Source organism: Frieseomelitta varia, unplaced genomic scaffold (assembly GCF_011392965.1).
Source record: "Frieseomelitta varia isolate USP_RPSP 00005682 unplaced genomic scaffold, Fvar_1.2 scaffold_938, whole genome shotgun sequence".
Taxonomy (NCBI): domain Eukaryota; kingdom Metazoa; phylum Arthropoda; class Insecta; order Hymenoptera; family Apidae; genus Frieseomelitta; species Frieseomelitta varia.
The window spans coordinates 188,381-212,123 of NW_025110743.1; the positions used below are offsets into that span (position 1 = coordinate 188,381).

The 23,743-nt window shown below is 46.0% G+C and overlaps 1 protein-coding gene across 1 annotated transcript in view; it reads left to right on the forward strand.

Annotated features, from left to right (window-relative positions):
• The window catches only part of LOC122537919 (POU domain, class 6, transcription factor 2), a 38,791-nt gene extending 18,621 nt beyond the window's left edge, over positions 1 to 20,170 (forward strand). The window contains exons 3-11 of the mRNA XM_043671580.1: positions 8,831 to 9,008; positions 9,130 to 9,288; positions 9,638 to 9,829; positions 13,862 to 14,035; positions 14,712 to 14,956; positions 15,832 to 16,045; positions 17,526 to 17,706; positions 18,809 to 18,865; positions 20,083 to 20,170. Coding sequence (XP_043527515.1) covers positions 8,831 to 9,008; positions 9,130 to 9,288; positions 9,638 to 9,829; positions 13,862 to 14,035; positions 14,712 to 14,956; positions 15,832 to 16,045; positions 17,526 to 17,706; positions 18,809 to 18,865; positions 20,083 to 20,170 — 1,488 coding nt within the window. The remainder of the gene's footprint in view (positions 1 to 8,830; positions 9,009 to 9,129; positions 9,289 to 9,637; positions 9,830 to 13,861; positions 14,036 to 14,711; positions 14,957 to 15,831; positions 16,046 to 17,525; positions 17,707 to 18,808; positions 18,866 to 20,082) is intronic.
• The last annotated feature ends 3,573 nt before the right edge of the window (positions 20,171 to 23,743 follow it).

Genomic DNA, 23,743 nt, shown 5'->3' on the forward strand with positions numbered 1-23,743 from the left:
CTGCTAAGGTTTCTAATGAGGCGCGCGCGTTCAGTTTATTTGCTTATCCTCCGCCGTTGAATTTCTGTACGCCGACAAGGATGGTTGGATAATGGACAGCTTGAAAAATTCGTCCTCTCAAATTTTCGCACTTTTATCCGCGGTTTCTCTTTGCATATTTCATCACGACGCCCGAAATTTCGATTTTATTTCACTGGTGGATCAAGATCGAGATTTCGATCGGGACAGATCGACGTTATTCCCGGCGCTTGCGTTTCTTTCGAAATACGACAATATCCGGCAACGGAGCGTTCACAATTACCGCCACCGCCGGCACTCGTCACGATGTTAAACAACAAGAATCCCTTCAATAACCCCGAGCCGAGCAAACTCGGAGGCTCGTGCACGATATCCGAGCGGAAAGCTGTAATCCCCGCGTGTAACGAGCAGGGCTATCTCGCGAAAGCCTTTTAAAGCAACAAAAAAAAGAGAGAGAGAGAGAGAGAGAAATCGCTGGGAAGGGCGAAGAAAAAGAGCCGTGAAACGAGAGAGACAGAGAGAAAGAGAGAGAGAGAGAGAGAAAGGCAGACAAAAGGGAGGATCGATCGTAACGAAAGATTGGCGAGGATATAAGCGTAGGTGGGAAAACCCGGTGGCGCGGTGGCTCTGTTGTATAGAGAAAGAAACATAAAAACGCGTATTACCGATTCCGGAATACGGCCATTAGTCTGAAGTCAGCGCGGCTATCGTTTATTAAGCGCAAACAGATATTAATGTATTTTTACACGCCGTGCCGCCGTTTTCGTTGCGCCGACGCCACGGACCGCCGCCGCCACCGCGGACGCCGACGCCACCGACGCCAGGCACCGCTGGCGCGGTCCGCGGGGTCGAAGCCAAATCCAATTACTTTTATTCGGGCGAAATGAGTGCAGCTAAGTCATTAATACTAATCAATGGAGCCGGGACCCGATCTCTCTCTATCTCTCTTTCTCTCTTTCTCTCCCTCCTACACACTCTCTGCCGCTGTTTCGTACGATCTTTCCCTCTCTCTCTCTCTTTCTCTGTTTGTCTCTCGCTCGCACTTCTCTCTATCACGCCCCCCCCCCCTGCTCTGTCTCCCGGTGTATGCGTTACCGGTCGCTCGCGCGTTCCACACGAATTACCCATAACTCAAACGCCTCGAAATGACTTTATTGCAAAAAACTTGCGCTTTTGCGCGGCCGCGAGCCGCTTCTCTCGTCGTATCCGCATTGTTAAAGGCTCCCGTGCCGATAAGTAATGTTTATTGTTGCATTTCCAACGACCGTGTATCCCAATCCTGTGCCACCCCCTTTTTTTTCTCTCCCCCCACCAAACCGACGCTCGCAACGCCGCCCTTTTTCTGCTCGCGTTCTCTTTTTTTTTTTTTTTTGTATTTTGCACCGCGCGTTACCCTGTGTACGTGTGTACGCGCGCGCGCGCGCGCGCGTGTGTGTGTCTGCCTGTCTGCCTGCCTGTCTGTCTGTCTGTCTGTCTGTTCGTCCGATACATGCACGCACGTGTGTGTGCAGGGAGAGACACACGCGTGTACACGTACATCCTCGTCCACCCTCTGATCCGATCTGGGTGGTGGGTCCCTCTCATTCCCTGTCTCTATCCGTCTCGCGTTCTGTACTTGCCCTCGCCTCGTCCCATCCGCTCGCGCTCTCCCTCCGTCTGTCTCACTCCGTCGAGCAGAGAACGGCTGCAGCACGGTTTTTCGCATTAGCGAGATGGCCCGTGAGGGCTGGCTAACGATTTTTTACTGCTCGAACCGACCAACGAACGATCCTTCCCGCGAAATTTAAAGCGTTATTATTTCGTTCGGTCGGGCATTGTCGCTGATGGTCGCTGTTCCGATTGCTCCGGACTCGCCGGCGCGCGCGTCACACACGGATGAAACCGTTGGGATGGGGTGGGGAGGTGGCTCGTGTAAATCGGGCTGCTTTCCAGCCGTTTCGAAGGTGTGAAAGGTCGCGGATTAGTTTCTTTGTATCGGGGAATGGGGCTTTTTTGTCGGGCCGTCCCGGGGAATTTATGTCTCGCCACGGACCCTCCCCCTCGCGGCCACGCAGACAAGAATGTTTCCTCCCTACCGCCCCCCCCCCCCTCGCCGGTTCGATTTATCGGAGTTGCAATAACTCGAAAATTTCAGTTTATTTTACCAGCGAGGCTTCCAACTTTCCCTCGCCCGCTGTTCTCCAGAAATTTGTATTTCCCACGCGGTCGTGTTTGTAGCCCCACGACGTTTTATAATTTTCCCGATCGCCAGTCCAGCCCGAAGTGTATACGTTTCTCTAACGGCCGGGGAAATTATATATAAAATTCCTCGAAGCGAATTTTTCGTCAGCACACCAACGATGAAATTTGTAAGCGGAAAATCGAGGGGGGGGGGGGGTTTCTCCGACAGTGATTGCCAACGAAAGTTCCAGAGTAAATTTTTGTCACAAACTTGCTCGCCGAAGTTGCGCAACTTTGTAAAAAACTTGGGGAACTCTCTCTCTCTCTCGGAAACAAATCTTTTTTCACCAGCAGCCGAATTTCCGCGATATGTTGCCTTATCGTTACAACATCCAGAACTTTGTAAAAACTTAATCAGCCTGGCGGAGGTGAATTTTCCATCGTAATAAAAATTTGTTAATTAGACCTCTTCGTCTGTTAATTTTGCGTTTCTCTTTAAACGATGCACGAGGCGAACCGAACAGATTTTTAATGATAATCGAGATCGATGGAATCGTGGTTGAGTCCGCTTTGCGGAAAATGGCCAACTTTCAACAAATCTTTCCGATTCTCGGCGGTGTTCGTACGTTCGATAGTTTATTCGAAGGTAATTAGAACGAGGAGGGCGAACTTGTTAACCGGGATTGGGAACCGAGGCTGCCAAAATACGGGAAACGAATAGACAACAATTAGAAACGATAACGAAGTCAGTGAGAGGCAGTCGAGTGAATTATGCGCGCGAGAAGTCAGCTCTCGGTTCAAGAATTTTTCCGGATGATTTGTTTGTTGTTTCCAGCGGAGAGTCAAGTGCTCGTTACATTTATTCCCCGCGGCGTGGTTGAAATATTTGTTACGTAATTAGCGCGTGGCCTGCGCGAGGGAAAATCGTGATGAGTCGAGAGTTTTTTTCTTTTCGAAAGAGAGAGAGAGAGAGAGAGAAAGACGTAAGAATATTGTTCAACCACGGATACTTTATTAGATCGAAAGAGAGTCGAGGAAAAAAAAGAAATGTGTTCGACGGCTCGTGAATAATTAAGAAACAAGAATTCAACACATGGGGTGTTGTTCACAGCGCGACTTATCAGTTAAGGGTTGAACACTTTACACGGTAATCGCGGATACATTGGTTAAAATTCATTTCATGCATACGAAAATTATTCCTTTCGCCGTGTAAGTTACATTGGAATGCAAAGCGACCGTGCCACCTTAAATTCACACGTTTACACGCGTTTTCTTCTTACGTCGAGCGGTTGCGCGCCTCAACAATCAGCGCGCGCTCATTACCGAAACCCAGTTTACATTTCCGTGGGATCGATATCCATCACCGAAGCTTCGAAAAAGAAAACGAAGAAATCAAAAATTTGGATAAAAGCGAAGAGATTTGCCCGTCAGCCGGCGGTGGGAAACGTTTTTCGGAAGAATTACAAAGGTGGGAAGGAAAGCGACGTTTGTCCGCTTCCGTTGGCAGAGAATAGAACGCGACGCGCGTGTTTGCGCAAGAGGGGTCGGTCGGCTGATTAATTTATGCGAAATGTCGAAACCCCCGTAAACATACGTTTCTACGGCTTACTATATATATCGGGCGCGCACTTTTACAAGCAAAATGGCCGGGCCTGTGCATTCAACTAATCCCCCTCGCCTCGTCCATTTAATATGGCGGGGGGAGGTGGCCATACCGTCGGTATAGCCGTTTACGAATTTGCGTGGGAAAAAAAAAAAAAAAAAATTGAACTACCACCGCCGTTGCTCCTGCGCCTCCTATTTTCGTTCGTTACCTATCGACCGGGCTTTATCTATTTTTTATGCAATGAAATGCCCCGATACCAATGGCGGCGCGGCCGCGAGCGCGCCGCTCGCCATTGTACGACTTTGACGAAAATTCGAAATTACAGCGCCCCGGAAAAGAGGATACAGGCGCCCCTTTTATACAGAAAAATGGCAGCCAGAGCTGTTCGAATCGTTTGATAACTTCCACCGTTCTCGGGATTCCGCGTCGTTATACATTTTTTTTCTTCTTTTTTTTCTTTTTGGTCTTCCTTTTCCCTCCGCAGCGAGATTCTTCATCAACCGATTCCTCGTCCCCGGAAACTTTCGAATTATCTAATAAAAGCCTGTCACGGCAAATCGAAGACAGACGAGTTTGAAGTTTCTGAAAATGGAAGAGGGGAAGAAAGGAACGTAGCACTTAAAATCTCCTCTGGCAAAATGGTTTCATCATCGGTGGAAAATGGTGGCGAAAAGTCGGTCCTGGTCCTCGGCCAAGTCTTTCTCTCTCTGCTTGACCGTCGACTAGAGAGAGAGAGAGAGAGAGAGAGTGATAGAGAGAGGGGGGGACAGGGTGAAAAGGCTCGAATTTATTCATGGATCGTGTCAGCCCGTTAGACGGGAGGAGTCCTTTTTCGCGAATTAGTCGGGTGTCGAAGCTCTAACACGCTTAATCTGTATCCAACTATGGCGATACACGTTCCGGCATATTTCCATGCCATTATGCAAAGAGGCCGCGCGCCTGGGTAACATTACTTTGTACAACCGGCGTCGCCATCGACACACGCCGAAAGAGAGAGAAAGAGTGAGGGTGGGTGAGAGAGAAAAGGTGGTAAAGCACTGGGGGGAAGGGGGGGAGGTGGCCTGGTGCGTACTCCATCGATTTATTATAATTTAGATTGTCTTTCTAAGAAGCTGTCTGTACATGCACGTACGTATATATGTACATACATACGCGCGCGCGCGCGAGACGCGCCTTAATGCGCTGCCGTTCGTTAATTATTCCTCCGGCAACCCGTAAATATGCATGAATTATATATCGCGCGGTACGAACCAGCCGGGGATACGAGGACGAATGATTAATACACGCCTGTTTCTCTCTTTTCGTTGCCTCTTTTTTTTCCACCCCTCCCCCCCCTCCTTTCGGTTTCGCGTATTTTCTCGGGAGGATGTTCGCGGAGACGCGTCGCTGGCAAAATTGAAGATGTTTCCTTCGGGTTGATGGTCTCTCGAGTTTCTGTAAATAGAATTCTACAGACTTTTATCTTTCGCTTGTCGTGGCAATGATAAAACAGAAAAAAAGAAAACATAATAGTAACAATAATGAAGAGACAATACGTGTAATTTTGAAATCGGTACGGCGACAGAGAGGGTTAATAAAATGGCCGGATAACAGAGAACAGAGGTCCATCAGAGACCAGTAAATGGAATCAGCGGGCCATCATAGTTCGTGGAAATAAAATTTCGATTGGAAATAAAATGCGAAACAAGGATATTTTCTCCTAGCTGCGACGCGATAATGGCCTATAATTTTAATATAACGATCTGTTGAAAGAAAATAAAGGAGAGAGAGAGAGAGTTCTGTCAAAGACACGGACGCGAAGATAAAGTTACGGTCGATAGTGGAAAGTGTCACGTGTAATATAGCTGGTATCGGTAATAAGTTACGGTAAAAACAGAGGCGAATGCACAGCTAACGCAAAATCCGGTGGGGAATAATTGCCACAAATTCCAATCTTCGCCCCTCGCGCATTGAAACGCCGGTATCCGCGAGATTGTACATTCGCCGGTGGTATTTTAAGAAAATTGACAATCCGTACCGAGCCTTTGTGCAGCTTTGTAATCGTACAGGGGCAGCGGTATAAAAAAATATTCACCGGCTTGATTGCCAATATATCGTTGTACGGCGCTGATTGAACCAACCCTCCCCTCCCCTCTCCTCTCATGGTCGGTGGCGGTGCCTATACCACCGCGTCGGCTTGTTAATTTGGAATATCGCCGGCTGCACAATAGAAAAATTTCGCAACGCGAATTATTTATGTTTATATAATATCTCTCGTCGATATGTGGTGTACGTACGTATACACACGTACGTGCACACAAAGAGAGGCAGAGAGAGAGAGAGAGAGAGAGAGGAGGGAACGCGCTGGCAACATGCAATTTTTCGACGTTGGTCGTTTTTCGACATTGCCCCTCTCCCTCGCCCCTTTCGTCTGTGCGGTTGCACACGCGCGCGAAATCGTATTATCGCGGGAGAATTTCGTTAACGAGCTTCATTTCGCGAAAGAATCGCCGCGCTCACAAAAGAAACGTCGCGTTGGTTACGTCACGCGAGATATTATAAACCCGCGGGTTCGATTCGAGAAATCGGCGACGAACCTTTGTCGGGCTCCAGCGCTCGACACACGTTTCTGGGGACGCACAAAGTGTATATCGAGCGAACGGTCGACTTCGTTTCGCTGATTTTTCTATTCGTCGATGATTCGTCGAACCCGCGCTACGGGTTTCATTGTTCCTCTCCCCTTTTTTTTTTCTTCTCTCTCTCTCTCTCTCTCTCTCTCTCTCTTTCTCTCTCTCTCACCCCAACCACCTCCTACACCCCTTATACCCTATCGAACGGCGTGTGTGTCTACCACCATTATATCGTAGCGAAGCATTTTAACGTCGGCCAGTTGGACCGTGAATGATTATTAATCAATTTTCAGCGTTAAACGTGCCGCCGCAATAAAAAGCGTGGTACGTTAACGAACCACGCGCGTATAATTGAGCATTTTGGCGAGAATGATTGCGAGCCCCGATGCTAAAACCTTTGCGCGTACCCGTTTCGATTGATTTCGGCCAGCAAGGAGAGGAGAGGGGGGAAAAAAAGTCGGGCACGGTGCAAGGGAGAACGTGATGAAAGGGGTTGAACCGGACGACTTGTCCGGCGCCTCGATTTTTTAGTTTTTAGTCTGTTCACGGCTGAAAAGCCACCGTCGCACGTTGCACGTGGGGCGGTTCTTGCACGGGTTATAATCGGTTAGAATGTCGGGCGAACAGGTCTCTTCGGGCAAGTTTCTTCGATGATGGAAATTTCATCGGACAGAAGCAGGATTTCGAAAGTGTTTCGTCTCGTTCCACCCACTGTACGCAGTTTGTTACGTATTCCCGTTGTCGAAATCTGGCGTTTAAATATAATTAAACGAATTCGGATAATCACGCGAATTACGTTAATGCAATTATGCCGGAATTTCACTGGCATTTCACCAGTGTTTACGAAACGCCTCGGTAATAAAAAAAGAGAGAGAGGGGGGGGGGAGAGAGAGGGAGGAAAAATCGAACGTATTTAATTCAATTTCCAAATTGCATTTAAAGATCTTTAGATATCGGCGCAAACAATATCTTCGCCCCGAGGCTAATTAAACGTAAAAACGTCAATCACCGTCCGTTCAGAAGTGACTTTAATCTAACTAATTAGCGGGCTTTGTACGTATCAAGGGCCAGCGGTGTCAAATTGTGGTGTGCAAAAGAAGAGAATAAATTCAGTGTTCACCTTCGTGTTCTTGTGCTGGAAAGTTACTTTTAGTATGTCAGGCTGCTTACGCAACGGGGAATTAATTATATCGGCGGGACGCCGGTAGGGGGGAATCGATAATTTAAAAAGTTGGACGTATTTCTGGCTACTCGACGAGCGTCATCGAAAGTTGGGACGTTTATCGAATCCCCTTGGGGTAGGTTCAGTCCGGCGATCGCGTCCACGTTGTCCTTAAACAGGTAGAAAGTTGAAAGTTTGCCCGGGGTTTTGCCTGACCTTCGTGAAATAATCAGCCCACAGTATCAAGCGGAACTCTCTTCAAACAACGCGCGCCCGCTTCAACTGCTTTCCTCCACGGAGTTTTTATCAACGCGATAACCACGCTCGTTTCACGTTCATCCCCCTTATTACGCGTCGCTGGAAAATTATAATCGCGCGGGGGCGGGTGGGGGGGGGGCAGCCTGGCTGAAGCTATCGATGCACTTTCTACTTTTGAATTTTTTAACGCCAAACGAACTTGGCGAAATACGATCGATACGGCCGAGCCGTAATTTCGACGGAGATATTTTTAGACTTGTGAGAAAGAGACTTGTGTTTCTCACGCGCTCGCCGTTTCGACCATCTTTAGTACAAGATTCGACGAGGATTTTCGAGTGACCTGGCGATTGATCGAACGTCAGAAAGTGTTTTTCTCGCGATTCGATTAAAGGGAAATGGTCGACAGGCAAATGTTGATATTAACGATATCAATTCCCTTAACGAGGGCCATTAACATTTGGGCAACAAAAAGTTCCGGAAAGCCGGAAAGCTGGAAAGGCGTGGAGGAAAATTTGCGACGACGCATATAGTCGAAAGCACTTTGTTCCCAGCGGCTGCGGCGGCGGCGGCGGCGGCGGCGGCGGTCGAAATATTTTATAATTGTTATCAATACGGTACAAATGCGAAGGGGTTTCAAACGCGGCGTAATAAACGAAATAAAGTATCGCCATTTTCGCCGTTGACAGAGCGCGTTGCTTCGGACTTTTCGGCCGTGTTTCCACCGGTGCCTCTTCAATCGTAATTAATATTTTTTCCCGACGGCTGCTTTTTTCCGGCTTTCGATAAATTTGACAAAAAAAAAAAAAAGAAAAACGGCAGGGAGAAAAAATTAAAACGAAAAAAGCAGCAGCTCGATCTCGTTGCACGGCCAAGCCCGTGTCCGTCATTTTGTTTTCCACGTCCGCCCGCTCTCCCCCCTCTCGACGATCGAAGCGCAGAATTTGTAATTCACGATCGACGTAAGTTGCAATTATGCAAATCACCGTAACTCACCATTTGGACGCGCATTTGTTACAGGACAGCGACAGGAGTAGCGTTGGCAGCCCTGAACCAGTGGCAGCCATCACCGGCACGCTCCATGAACATCAGATGATGATGGATGAAATGAAGAACTCGCGGAAGAACAGCCCGTCGCCAGAAAATCTGCCACAGGCGAAACGGGCCGCAGTGGCGCAAGCGCATCTCAACGGGACGAGTAAGTTGAGAATCCGATTTGACGATTTCGATTAATTTGCCGCGAGAGTGTCGCGGAAAGATCGAAGTGTCGATGGATTTCACCGCATTGTGTTGTATTTTTTTGTTGTTGTTCCATTCAGTGGCAGGCATGGTGACCCTGCAGAACCTTCAGAATCTAGCGAATCTGCAAAACCTGCCGCAAGTCGCGTCGCTGGCCGCGGGTCTCCAGGGAATGACAGCGGGACTGACTAACAACCAGCTCATCAACACGCCCCTGAATCTCACTGTCAGCTCCTCCGGTAGGGATACAAGCGGTCATTGTACAGCTCGACACGGGAGAAAAACTTTTCAATCGCTTCGATTATTGAAAATCCTTCCTCCGTCCGTGTTCAAACGAGGCGCCTTTACGTCGCTAAAAATAAACGCAGCGTGGCTTCGTGTTGCTTCGCGTAGCTAGAGTTAAAGTTTCAAAGAATTGCAGATTAAAAAGAAAAAAAGAAACAAGAGCTTGATCGTAGATTATTTTGGCAATTTCTTTCTTCGACTGTACGAAATTCGGATTATTTATCAAGAAAAATATGGTCCAGACGACGGGGAATGAGTTAGATCGTCAGATTCTTCTTTCAGCCAATGACTTTTCACGTTCAGGTGGCACGGTACCAACAGCCTCGAACACGACAGCTGCCCCTCATCTTCTGCCGCCGAGTTCGACGCCAATGGCGACATTACCTCAGCTATTATCTCAGCCGCAACCGGTCGCGATGCCTCAATTCATCCTAACGTCCGGTCAATTGGTTCAAGGCATTCAAGGGGCTCAGCTTCTTATCCCTACGTCGCAAGGTGAGCCTTCTTGTTTCTTATGTGTCTTCGCGCCCTTTCAGCTCTCTCTCTCTCTCTCTCTCTCTCTTTTTCTCTCTCGAAACGAGCGTTCAACGACACCCATTAAGAGCCTGCTGAGGTTCCTCCAGTCCCGTCGAGCAAGCCTCGCTCGCGTTCAACGCGTCACGTAAATTGATTGTCCGTCGAACCCTTTCACAGAGATTTTAACGATTTGATTTCGCAGGCTATAGACAGATTCTTAGAGAGAGAGAGAAAGAGAGAGAAAGAGCGTGAGTTTCATTTCAAATAACGAGTGGAGAATCGTAGTGTCTCGAGATATTCGGAATAATATTTTTGTTATCTGAGAAAGATTGTAATCTTTTATTTTTTTCTCTTTTTTTTTTTTACGAGCGACGATTAATTTCCAATCTCTCGATATTCTTCGCTGTTCCTTTTTCCAAACTCATCGAGCATCAAGCTGTGTCGCGGGCCCCGAAAAATATTCGAGCTAATCGCTGCCTCACCTGTGAAATTTAATTAAACGACGCGCAAGAGGTAGAGCAAAAGATAGATAGATAGATAGATAGATAGACAGACAGAGAGAGAGAGAGAGAGAGAGAGAGACGTCTGATAAAGGAAAGAGGGGATTCTCCGTATCCCGTAGCTATCAGTAAACCAACAAGAAATCTCCAACAATAACCCTCGCACTAAGTACCTTCGAATTTCGAGGCATAAATCAGTCCGAGTGGTCTCGTCGTGAAATCTGCACGATGTGCCGGTGCATAATATTGTGCAATCAAGATGTGCCAATGTATATTATATACATATACTTATATACATTTTACATATATACGCGCACACACACACACACACACACACATTTATACACACAGACACACATACGTACATATAATATATAATATCATATCGACTATCTCTAACCAAAGCTCGGACCAAGGTTCGCCCCGTCGTCCATACTTAGTGGTCCTAGACTAGCCTGGCGAGCAGAGGGCAAACTCTGCAACTAATTTCAATGTATAATTAACGTCTCACTACCCCTTTCCAGACCCACGAATAACCACCCCCCGCCTTGCCCCCGAGTCCGTCCCCACCGTACCCTAACCCTCCCTTACCACTCTCTCTCCCTCCTGGCTGGACATCACAGCTCCGCGGATTCGGCCGCTATTATATCGATTGCGGTTCGCGCTAACTTCGTTTCTACCAAGTTGGGTTTCTATTCTGGCAATTGAGAGCGAGAGAGAAAGAGGCGAGCCGGACCGAGCTGGGCTTCGTGGAAGAACGAAGGAGGACAGGTGAATACAAGGGTGATACGAAGAGAGAGAGAGAGAGAGAGAGAGAGAGAAAGAGAAAAGGAGATGAGACACTGAAAGAGAGAGAGAGAGAGAAAGTGGTATAAGGGTGGGTGAAGAGGGGCGGCGAGAGAACTTTGCGAGTCCGTCTAAGTGAATTGAAGTTCGTGGATATGGACCACGTCCGCGGTAGGATGACGAGTTACGTGGTGGCAAATAATGTTTGCACTGCTTTTCGGCACAATCGATGCTAACTGACTAATGCTCGATTGATTCGCTCCTTTAGCGTTTAGCTTGAAGTTGACTTCAGCGAGCCAAGGAGGAGAACTGTTTGACGACACACGCTTTAAATATACACGGTGTTTCGTAACTTGTGGGAGGCCACAACGAGAGCTGATTGTACGCCTGAAAATAATGAAAAAAAGTCATATAAATATATACGTCCTATCTGTCTTCGTTTATGAGATAGAATGAATTTTCTGTTTTAATTACTTTTACAAAAGATGCTCGAAATGACCACGTTGCATTTGAAGACAAGCCTGCACGCGTCTTGTCATTCATCTGGTTACTCTTTCTATCATTCCTGGTGTTTCTCGAATTTGTNGGATTCAAATCCGGAGAACGAGCAGGCCATGCAATAGCACCTCCACGACCAATCCATTTATTTGCAAAGTGTTGATTTAAATATTGCCTAGCCACTCGGCTAAAATGCGGCAGAGCTCCGTCATGCATAAACCGCATACGAAGTCTAATATCGACTGGAACTTCCTCTAATATTTCGTGTAAACGCGTGCTCAAACAATCAACGTACTTTGTGCCTGTTAGTTTCCCATCGAGAAAAAAGGTCCAATTAAAAATTTATCAATTATTCCTGCCCATACGTTTAAACTAAACTGGTGTTGATGTCTTGAATGCACAATAACATGTGGGTTTTCTTCATCCCAATTATGATTATTATGAAAATTGAATGTACCATCCTTGGGTAAAAAACTAGCTTACTAGAGTTTGCTCTGTTTATAAAATTCATTATATCTCACAAACGAAGACATATATTTATATGACTTTTTTTTCATTATCTTTAACACCCTGTATGTCGTAGTAAATAACCGGACTCGAACTTGGCTGTTAATTATCGTTTCGAATTAATTTTACTCGAAATTTCGAGCGAGGTGCGTCTGCGAAATTCTCATTTTCAGTTCGTTCGTTTTTGAAGGCCGTTGAATTCTTCAAACGCCAGAGAAGAAACGACATTTCTGATCGATGTCCCGGAGACATTTTTTTTTTTTTCTTTTTTCAAGAATATATATTTCGAGGCTCGACTCGAGCTTCGGTTAAAAGGGAGGGATTTAGCGACACAGAAAATAGAGTAAGGACGATTAAATATGTATCACTCATTCTGCTTAACGACTCGTTCGACGTATTGAACTTTTGCGCCAATTTTCTCCGGAGATATATATCCCCGAGGGAGGGATCGCGATGAGGTACATCCACGGCGAATAATTTTACAAATCGGAATAGCGATTGAAAGCAATAGTGACTGAATGTTTTATAATCGCGAGGTAGTAGGTCATGAGGATACGGATCATTGGCAACGCAAATAACATTGGATACTTTAGAATGCTCGTTCAAGAATAAGTTTGCAAGTAAGGCTGTGTCAGGCCTTCAATGCGCCGGCTATTCTCGTCGAGAAATTGAAGAATCTTGAAAAAGGCAAGGGTCACGAGTGTAAAGTAAATCTCGTTCCACGACCGTAAATCGCCTTTTCGATTCGGCTAATCTTGCCGACGTAGTCGATGCTTCGACGTCGAACGACAATTTGTCTTGTCTCTCTCGGTGTATAAGTTATCGTGCTCGCCATGTTGGCAAATCTTAACAACCGAGTGTTGCGCATCGTGATCAACTTCCCTTTGTAAACCACGAGTTACGTATTCCCTTTTAGTCGTCCCTCGTTCTACCGAACAACACAGAAGTTTAAACACAGAATCCGAGAACGAGATTTTTGTTTTGTTCTCTCATCGGTGCGGTGAGAAAGTGCGAAGAGAGCAAATGGGAGAGAAAGTTGCCTGACGACGACACTCGGAAATAAAAAGAACACGCGTTTCCACGCGAGCGTATTATCGTCAAATATCACGGAACGGAACTAAACGTTAATCGGATTGTCAGTTGACCTTACCTCAGAACGTGAAACTTTTATGGCTGTTCGGAATACGAGATTTGCTTAGCTTAGCTATAGGTACCAACACGGGTACGTACTCATGATCAGTAATCATATTAAGCGCGTGTACAGGGTAATCAGATTAGCGGAGCTGGAGGTAATCCCGAAACTATTCTAAGTATGATTAGGCGTCCTTCTCGCAGCCTAGCAGTCCAGTGCCAGTACCTGTACCCACTATTAAGATGACGATAATAGTTTGCCAACTACGCTGGCCTGCGAGGTTACCTGCCCTATGGGTTGCCTAATAATCCCTCTATGAGACTCTGATAACTTTACTACCCTTCCTGGATCAACGACGCGTGGACTACGTTCATAATGGAAATGAAGTATCTATTGATTCGAGACACGTTCGTACGGTGGGATAGGCCACAGATAGAATTATCAAGCTACGTCCCCCGCCCCTATATCCAACCCCCCCCCCCCTCCCCACATTGCCCTTTATGGCTGTTGCTGTTAAACCTCACGACGCCCAGCCCCCCTCCGGAGGATTAACTTTTCTTTCTCTGTTCTCTGCTCCTCGCCTCTCAGGAATCGCTACGCAAACTATCCTGACTATACCCGTCAGTCACGTCACGAATAACCAAATGGTGAACTTGGCGCTCAGCAACGGCCAGGTCGTGTCCACCACCCTGGCGAACCTTCAGTCCATCGCGCAGCCACAGAACATGCTGAACACGCCGACCAGCAACGGTGAATTTACAGGTAAGACGATCTCGTTTAGCTTAATCTTCGGCAGCAGATTTCGGGATACGACCCGCTCTTTGAAATTTTTATTAGATAAATTTGAGAGAGAGAGAGAGAAAAAAGAAGTTGGTCGCTTCGATAATTCGATCATTAACGCTAGAGCTATCTACCTAAACGACCACGAGCACGAAGCATAAAATTTCCATCAGAGACGTTATAAAGTGAAAAAAAAAAAAAAAAACAGAGGAGCTCTAGTGGTTACCATGCACGAGCTTTCATTTATTTTATGAAAAATCACTCTGATCTTTAAAAAAGAAAAAAAAAAAAAGAAAAAATATACTGCTTTGTATCAACGAGAAATTATAAATTGGTCACTTTGTCCTCTTGGTTGCCGGCACGCACGTCGAGAATTGTTTTTGTCCGAAAATTGCAATATTTTCTCAATTTCAAGTGTATTTGAGCATAACTCGGACAATTGTCACTTCTCAATAATTTTTATCCAGCGATATCGTACCGACACAAATTAAAAAAGAAAGCGACCGAATTATTGTATAACGGTTTGGTCACTCGTTATGGTCCGCAATCATGTTGCCAGCGCAAGCGGCCAAAGTAGTTGAAACGGGAAAACGATAGAGCAACGTTAAACAGAGATGGAACGTTAAACAGAGATTTGTTTTCTGTATCCGCGCGACAGTTCCAACAAGTCCCAGCTTGGCGTCGGGACTGGGGCTGAGTCCCGCCGCGTTGCCGCACCTTCTCAGCAACAGCTCAGCCAGCCAGCAACTTCTGAGCGCGATGCAGCCGCAGCAACTGCTTCAGGCCGCTCAGGCCGCTCAGGCACAGGCCGCGCAAGCGGTCCAGGCGGCTCAAGCGTCCCAGCAACCGCTTCTCACGACGTCTCCTCAACATCACGCGCACCGGCACATGAATCATTACACGGTGCGTATCACACACCATCGTCAGATTGTCGCCCGCTGAATAATTCACGCCTTTTTCGCGTCGCTTCCCGCGGGAACACTTGGAAAAATTCGCGCGACAATGGAATTTCGTTATTTTCCGCTGGCAAATTGGATTATCGTGCGAGCCATTGGCGACCAACTCGCGGTTAATACTAATCGGTTTCGTTATTTAATCACGCGGGCGTAATTTACGTATTTTAGCGAGTCGCTTTCATCCAAGGAACGCAACTTCGCCAAGCGATTAAAGATTCCATTCAACGGAACGTGTCTGGCGGATTTTATGAATATTTGACTCGCGACATTGAAAATTATCCCCACGCAGGCTCTCCTCGGTGAACCTCGATCGATCCGGATAGTCAAACGTTTCGCTCGTTTGCTTCGATTAACGGAAATGGGACGAATCCAGGAATTTTGATTTACCTTGGCTTCGCCCGATAAACAAAGAAACTCGGAGTTCGAAACTCGCGCGTACGGCGGAAAGAAACGGCGGTCGAGGGTGGAATGGGGTTAAAACCGTCGCAAGATCAGCGGAACAGAGCTGAATAATTCCACCGATGGCGAACGATCTCGTTAAGAAAGTATTTCAGCGGCGGCGGCGTTTCTTCCATTAATTAGACTCTAAAATGTCTCGAATCCGCGTGAGTGAGAGGGAGAAAGAGCGTGAAAGAGATGGGAATAGGGCGAAAGAAGGATAGAACGAGGTCTCATTATTAAGTGCATAATTGGCGTGGAAGAGAAGCATGGAGCATTGTCGTTGATACTGGTTTGAGCTACTAATTCGTAACTAGCAATCTCCCTCCCTCCCTCCCTCCCTCCCATTCCCCCTACCACTTCCCTCTTGTGTCCTACTCGCAGCCGACGGAGAAACATCACAGAGAGAGGCCCGAGCAATCGTCGCCTTTGAACGAGTCCGTGGTGTCCGCGGCCTCGGCGCTCAACAGACTGGCGGCCAGCAACGGGGAAATCACGATCACGACCACGCACGGGCCCAGCGGCGCCGGGGTGAAGGCCTCGCCGAGCAGCATGCACAATCCGAAAAAGGAGGATGAGGATCTCAATGATTCGCCTAGTAAGATCATTCCTTCTTTCTTTCTGTCTTTCTTTCTTTCTGTTTTCGCAACTCTACTCGATTTGGAATTTGTTTCCTTTGACACGACACAGAATCAGAAGTGACTGTGTTGATAGTGGACGATTAGACGGTAATAGTCTCGATAGACGAAACGTCTCGTTGGAGAAAACGAGCGTGAAAGTTTCAGCAAGGATGTCGTTGAATCATTCACCGAGCAAACTCGTTTCATGTTCCCACCGGCGGTGGTATTACTCGGCAATTAGACGTGCGAACGATCGAAACGAGTATCGATCGGAGCGGAGTCGAGTCTTTTTTCAACAGGACCACCAGGAATAGTCCGGCGGAGGGATCGATTTGCTCGTTTTCGACGCGAGGACGTTTCAATCCGACACAATCCGATAATCACGTTACAATAGGGAACGGAATGGGGGCGGGATCGTTTATTTAGCAGGGAGTAAAAATAAGAGGGAGCCGTTATAAAATTAAACGAAATTTCTCTTACTCCCGAGGAAACGATACAACATTTAACGCACGGTCAAAGCCGATAAATAATACTGTCGGCGGCTCCAGCGTCGCGCCGTCGAGCTCTTAATAATCCTAATAGGATATCGTACAATGCACGCGGCTCATTACGGTGTATTAGATCATTGTTGCCTCGATGCCTTCTCGGAAGCCATAAAGATTCACCGGCTGCACGTAACGCTCGCGACGCTTCGCGACGAGAGCCGACGGCAGACAATAATTTTAATAATTCACAATCATCGCTCAGAGCGAATGCGCTTGTCGGACGTATCGAGCCTAACGATTCTCAATTGCCAGCCGGTGGGACGCGGTTGTTTGATAAATCTGCGTCTCGCTCTTAACCTATCTCGCGCCGATATCTTTGAGTCGATGATTCGTAAATTTAAAAATGGATGGCTGGATGACCGTTCGTTTACTAGCGCGACCAACAGAGAATAAAGCAGAGAAAATTTTCCAATTACCAATTCTCTGAAAGTTCTTTTCTCGTTTCTGCGAATTCTCGAAAATATCCACGCGTTCCTTGAAAGTGAGACAAGGATCTCTAGTGGCGTTTTTTTGTCCGCCACCGGTGGTTCGATTGCAGAAATTAACGATCGCGGAGGAAGGGCCCGCGCGGTTTATTGCATGTGGGTACCTCTATCGCGTGCGTGTGCGTCCGGGGTCGACAGATTTACGAGTGAAATCGGTGTAGTTGAAGCTGCTTTAACGAAGCCGCCTGATCGGTGTCGTTAGACTTTAGATTTCTCTGCTTCGCGTGCGATATCGATCGAAAATTATCCATCCGATCGGAACCGACCTGAAACAACTATCCGACTAACGATCCATCGACTCGTGAATTAGTCTCATGATCACTTTACTTTCCTTTCGGGATGTTCTTCTTTTGTCAAGAGCCTAAGAGAGAGAGAGAGAGAGTGAGAGAGAGACCACCAATGGAAAGATTCCTCAACTATAATTGCAGATCAACCGACGATCAACGAGGCGACGAACAACGTGGTCGATGGGATCAATCTGGACGAGATCAAGGAGTTCGCGAAGGTGTTCAAGTTTCGCAGACTGTCGCTGGGTCTGACGCAGACCCAGGTAGGACAGGCCCTGAGCGTGACGGAGGGGCCAGCTTACAGCCAAAGTGCCATATGCAGGTGAGTGTACGACCGTGGTCGTCCGTCGTGTGTTCTCCTCTTGTTTTATTCATTATTTTTCTATTATTATTATTTTCCTTTACATCATTCTTACTACGACGAGTAACTTGAAAACGGACGTCGCTGATGAGACACAGAAATGGAAAACAAATGACACAGGTGTTTTGATACGACAGTGTGCCAGGTCACTGGAAATGGCCGGGAAAAAAAACAAAAAAAAAAAAAAAAACAAAAGTTCCCTGTCCGACTGCTAACAATCTTGATATATATACATTTCTAGACTACGCTGAATCTCGATGATGTCTTCTTTCCTTTCGAGAAGTTTCGGAGGGGGCTAAAAGGGACTTTATTTATTAACGCAGTTGAAAGTCGCGTCCTTTTGTTCCGTCCTACGTCTGAATTAAGTTGGTCGCTCGATCACTGTGAACGAAATCCTGACTCTCGTTCGCTGCTCTCTTTCACCTCTCTTCGTCTCTGCTGATCTCTTCCGCTTCGTGTTTCTCTCGAGGAAAAATACGCAAAGAGGCAAACGTCTGTTACGTACTGTTTTCTTTTTCTCTTTTTTTTTTTTTTCCTTTGTATTTTTAGACTTTCGCATCACGATAAAGAGAGTGAAAATGGCAACGCGAGAACCAGTCCCAGGCAGCCACAATTAATTTTGGACCGTGACATTCAAATGAAAGAGAGAGAAAGAGAGAGAGAGAGAGAGTCAGTCGTATTCGTATCGCGTATGCCTCGATCGTGTTGCACACGTTTTACAGATTCCGAGAGAGAACGTCATTGAATTTTCATGTGATCGTACTCTGTGAGAAATGTATAATGTGTATAATATGCCACGGTGGTTCCTGAAGCCCTCGCGTTTCACTTTCAACGACAATTGTGATTCGTAAGAGAGATCGGGCGTGACCGTTTGACCCCCATCTCGACGAACGGAATCGAGAATCTTTTCATTTTTTTTTTTTCGAGAAAGAACGTAATCGTAAACTAGAGCAACGAAAGGAACCACGGTGGTAATGCTGGTGGCAAGTAGAAACACTGTTTCTACATCCATATAGTATTGTTATCGTAACGACTAATTTAAGCATTGGTGATTGTTCCCCAGTGCCCTGGCTACCCAGATGTACGCTGCCTCGCAGATTGCCTCTCAGCAGCAAGCTACGTACGTTCACCCCTCATGCTATTTAATTTACCTAAAAATCTAAAATCTTTTTCAAATCCTCTTGGAAGCATAGCAGTTATACCCAAGCATGTGAATTCCGTCGTACACTTGGTATCGTCGTCGTGTGCATTATGTGAAAAGTGCGTACGAGTAGCTCGGAATGAGGTTCATCTACCTTTCTTTTATCTGTCTTTTTTTTCTCTCTCTTTTTTTTCGATCTCTCTTCAGTTCGCTCATGCAATTAAAAATTGACGTAGGGACCAAGCGTTACACCGCGCGCTCGTACTGCACAACAGTACAGCGAATTTATTCATTTCTATCGCCCCTGATCTCTCCTCTGATTTTTTCTTTTCTGTCCGACGTCTGTCGATCTTCCCCGTGCTCGTTTCTCCACGTGCTTCGCTAGACGAAACGTTTGACCGCACCACTGTGTGTCTTAGTGACATATGGGGCATATTTGGGTATAGCTGCAAACGCACTATCACTAATTTCTAACTCCGTCCTCTGGAAAGAAAAAGAAAGAAAGAAAGAAAGAAAGAAAGAAAGAAAGAAAAAAATTAAAGAGAACCAATAGTAAAAGAGTAATGATGAGATGCGAAAGGAGCACTTCTGAAAGTTAACGATTTCTTCGAGCCAGGGCATTGGCAAACTTGGGCATGATGTCGCCAACGCGCGAGAACGCAAGTTGCAAGAAATCGCGGAGATCGACGTCCGTCGACGAGAGTGTGTTCCTTCATTTGGACGATCTTTGTCTTCGTCCGCTGTTCTTTTCTTTTTTTTTAAAAATTTTTTTTTTTTCTACCTTTCTTGACTACTCGTTTACAAATTGATTGTCCGCCTAACTTCACGAAGTTGGTTCTGCGCCAGAGTCGCGGATGAACACTCAGCTCTCTCGAAGCGCGTTGGCAACATCATACACGGCATCACCAAAACCTTTAAGCATGCACGCATTGTCAATGTCCTGTTTTTGAGTCGATGCATGCCTTTTAGTGCTCCTTTAGTCGAACAAAGACGAAAAGAATTACGGAACAATTCAGTATGCTGCCGATCGCTATTTTCATCGAACGCGCTTTCTTTTTTGTACAATTGTAAATAAATGTGTCTTTACGTCTTTGGCGTGGGAAGTGCGATTTCTTTCTTCTTACACGCGAGTTTTCATCCTCTACACACGAATCACTGACGAGAGAACGAGAATCATGACTTGTTGTTGGCTCTAGATTCGAAAAGTTGGACATCACGCCAAAGAGCGCGCAAAAGATAAAACCGGTCCTCGAGAGGTGGATGAAGGAGGCCGAAGAGAGGTGAGTCGCACTTTTTAAACTATTATAAACGTCAGCTTGCGCGCGTCCGATGTACGTGTAAAATTCCAGAATGACCGAATTGAAAATTCCTCAATTATGTAAATATTCGGCCATTTCAAATTCCATTTCTGAGAGAGAGAAAAAAAAAAAAGAAAAAGAAAAAGCAACTGAGAGCAGCTTCTCTCTTCCAAGATCGTCGTTTTTAACGATTATCGAACGATCGCTCCGACGAAAGATCGTTCGAAGCGATCGCGTGCGTGCTGATTGGTAATTTGCTAATTGAATCCGGCTGATTAATTGCGGATTCGCGTCTAATAAATACGCGGAATGTTAATTAGAATGGAGGGAGACACCGTTAGCTCCCCAGGCAACTCACCAAGCCACCGCCGGTTTTAATCGTGTCGCGAAAGAAGTCGACCTATCGACTTCCTCCTTCGAGGTATATCGGTTTTGCACCGACGCACACCCACACACCGACCGCCCACCACCGTGCGCTGTATCACAGGATTTTGTAATTAGCGAAATTCGATGTTTGCTGCTCATAACGAACGGTCGGCCGATTTATCTCCCTCGCCGCGGCAATTTTTACGAAGTTGTTCGACTCGCGTAGATTTCTTAGTGTTGGGGTTGTTTAGTCGAATCGAAATTGAATGGAAATGAGGGCGATTTATTTCTGAATGCTGGCGATTTCAAAAATATTTCAAAAATATTCCCGCCGGAAGCGACGTAATTCTGGCGAATGAAGCGTCTCGGTTAACTTTTCAATTTAATGCTGCTCTGGCGAAGAACGATAGCTCGTTAATACCGATAAATATATCTAAGAGCGTCAGTCAATCGAATTTTACGAGTCGATGACGTCTAACACCGGTTTTACGGTTTCGATTTCACCGCGATGCTGTTTTATTGTCGGGCAAATGCGCGGAAAGTATATACACGCGTGTTGCATGTAAAAGGGGACACATATAAACACGTAGGAATACAGCGAGCGTGTTATAAAACATATATACATATGTATATGTATGTATGTATGTATATATATATATTTATATATATGCATATATGTATGTGTGTGTTGGTGGGGTAGCGTATCGAGGTACGCAGCATGTATCTCGACCGTGAACCGGATGATTCGATGACAGGAGCACGCGGTCATTTCTCTTTCCGCGGCCGAGCCGGCAACAATGACCCATTCCGCATTCCCGTGGCGTAGCATCAACAGATTTTCCCAAAACGAACAAAATGATTTGTTGACTGTGCATTAACACCTTCGCGCGACGATACAGCGAATCATCCCCCGCCCCGGTGTTATTGGCCCGGAATCGTTTCCCCGTTTAATGACTCGTTTCTTGATTACTCGTTCGTTCAAAACGAAAAGCGAAAGTTTCTCTCCGATTCTCTCTTCCATCCAGGTGTTGTCCCGTTGCTTCGTAGTAGAACGTGACAACACGTTCGATCGTTTAACAAAGTGTTTCTCTTAATAGAAAAAAAGAAAATACATGCGTGAAATGAATCGTGTGTTGTTTAACCACTTGCGCTGGCAGCTGATTGCGGACCGTAACGAGTGACCGACACCGTATACAATGATTCCGTCGATTTCTTTTTCTTTTGAGCTCGTCGGTATGACATCACTGGATAGAAATGATTGAGAAGTGATAAACTTGTCGTTTGTTTTGCCAGCATTACATTTAACTACACTTAAAACTGAGAAATTGTTGCAATTTGGTACGAAAGATTCTCAACGTGCGTCGTTCCAGCATTTTCGACTCGATCGTGATTCTTTTTTTTTCTTTTTCCTTTTTCATTAGAATGAAAATTCGTGTGGAATCGAAGACAAATTCTAAATTCCTCTAGTTCCAAGAGAGAAAGAACTCTATATAATACTTTCAAACACTCTGTTCTCTCATCCAGTATCCACGCAGCCTTCATCGAACAATCTCCACGAACAATTCTATCCTTTTTCTTTCTTTTTTTTTTTTTGAACGAACGAAAACGAAGAAGAAAAAAAAAAATATTCAATTAGAAGTGGATTTCAAAGTAACTGGACTGGAAACCGCGCGCGAGAGGAGAGAGAGAGAGAGTCGGGAGGTGGAAGGATTACGAGCCTGCGGATCCGTCAGCCTGTTAACCGAGCCGACTATTATCCAACCGATTCGATGACGGTTTAAGCACGGTCATTTCTCTTTCCGCTCGCGCACCAAGCGAGCAACAATGACCCATCCCGCATTCTCGCGGCATAGAAGTAAGCGCGACCGTGCCGGCCGCGTCCACGGGAAAAATGAAAGCGGCTAGTTTATGCGGTGCACGTGCACGATTTATCTGCCGAGTAATTAAACTGTGGACTAATTAAAATCAGGTTTCTGATGTACCCCTCCCTCGCGGCACTCTCACCCTCCTCCCCACCCCTTCCACCGTCCTCTGCCTCCCCCCTCCCACATCCTCCAGCCTCTTACCCGCGATTCCTGTCCTGTTTTTCTTTCTTTCTTTCTTTCTTTCTCGCTCGCCTCGTCTCACCTTCTTCTTCACTGTTTACTTACGCGATCGCGTAAATGCCAACACTCTACTGGCACACCTATGCTAGAATCTCGAGAAAATCGTTTCTCGTCTATTTCTTTTCGTCCACTTTTTTCTTTTTTTTTCTTTTAATTTATAATTAACGTCGCATCTACCTTCTGGTCATTAGCGTACTGTTTCCTGTTCTTTTCAAGACGATTATATCTTATGATAGATGTTAGTTTCTTTTAGATAATTCAGGACATTTCCTATGTGTTTCTGTGACGTCAGGGCCGGCGAAGTTAGTTTGTATTTTTGCCTTTGAGCGTGGTACTTGCTGCATTCAAATAGAAGATGATGGGTCGATAAAATTGGATACACATTGGGGGTTCTGTTTTTTTTAAATAGATACTCGTGCGTGAGTTTGTCAGTGTATTGTTCTAAGCCTTGTCATGACTATTCTGCCTTTTCTTTTCATGTGGGTAGGCATTGCTTGATAGAAATCTTGGGTTATATTATGAGCTTTTGTTTTTTTGGAGGTATTCCATATTTTGTTTCATGATTGTCTCTCGGCATGGTGTAATATTACAAGGTCTTGATAAGGAATTCGTCTTCGGATGACATTCGACGAGGGCGATGTTGCTTCTTTGGTTGCTATGTCAGCTTCCTCGTTACCTTTGATTCTCAGGCGATGATTATGTCTCGTCCACTTTTATTTTCCAATGGGCTACAGCTGTTTCTCGTTTTTCTGCCTTGCTGCTTTCTTCCGTTCTTTTTCTTTTTTCTTTGGTTGATAGTTTGATATCATTGAATGGCAACACCACAAGGAAAATTCAACTGTGAAAGTGAAAGTCGGGATATTTTGCGGGAAAGTGTACCGTACGTACATACGCGAGAGTCAGGCGAGAGTAAGGAGCGTTCTAATAAATATTCGATTAGCTGATTTACTCCACCGGACAGGCGGATTTGAAAGGGACGAGGATCAAGCCACCCCCGCGGTGACTAAGCACGTTTTCAACGTTTGTCTGATAGCGCGCATTGTCTTGGTCTCGTGATTCATATTTAAAACAAAACAAAACAAACAAAA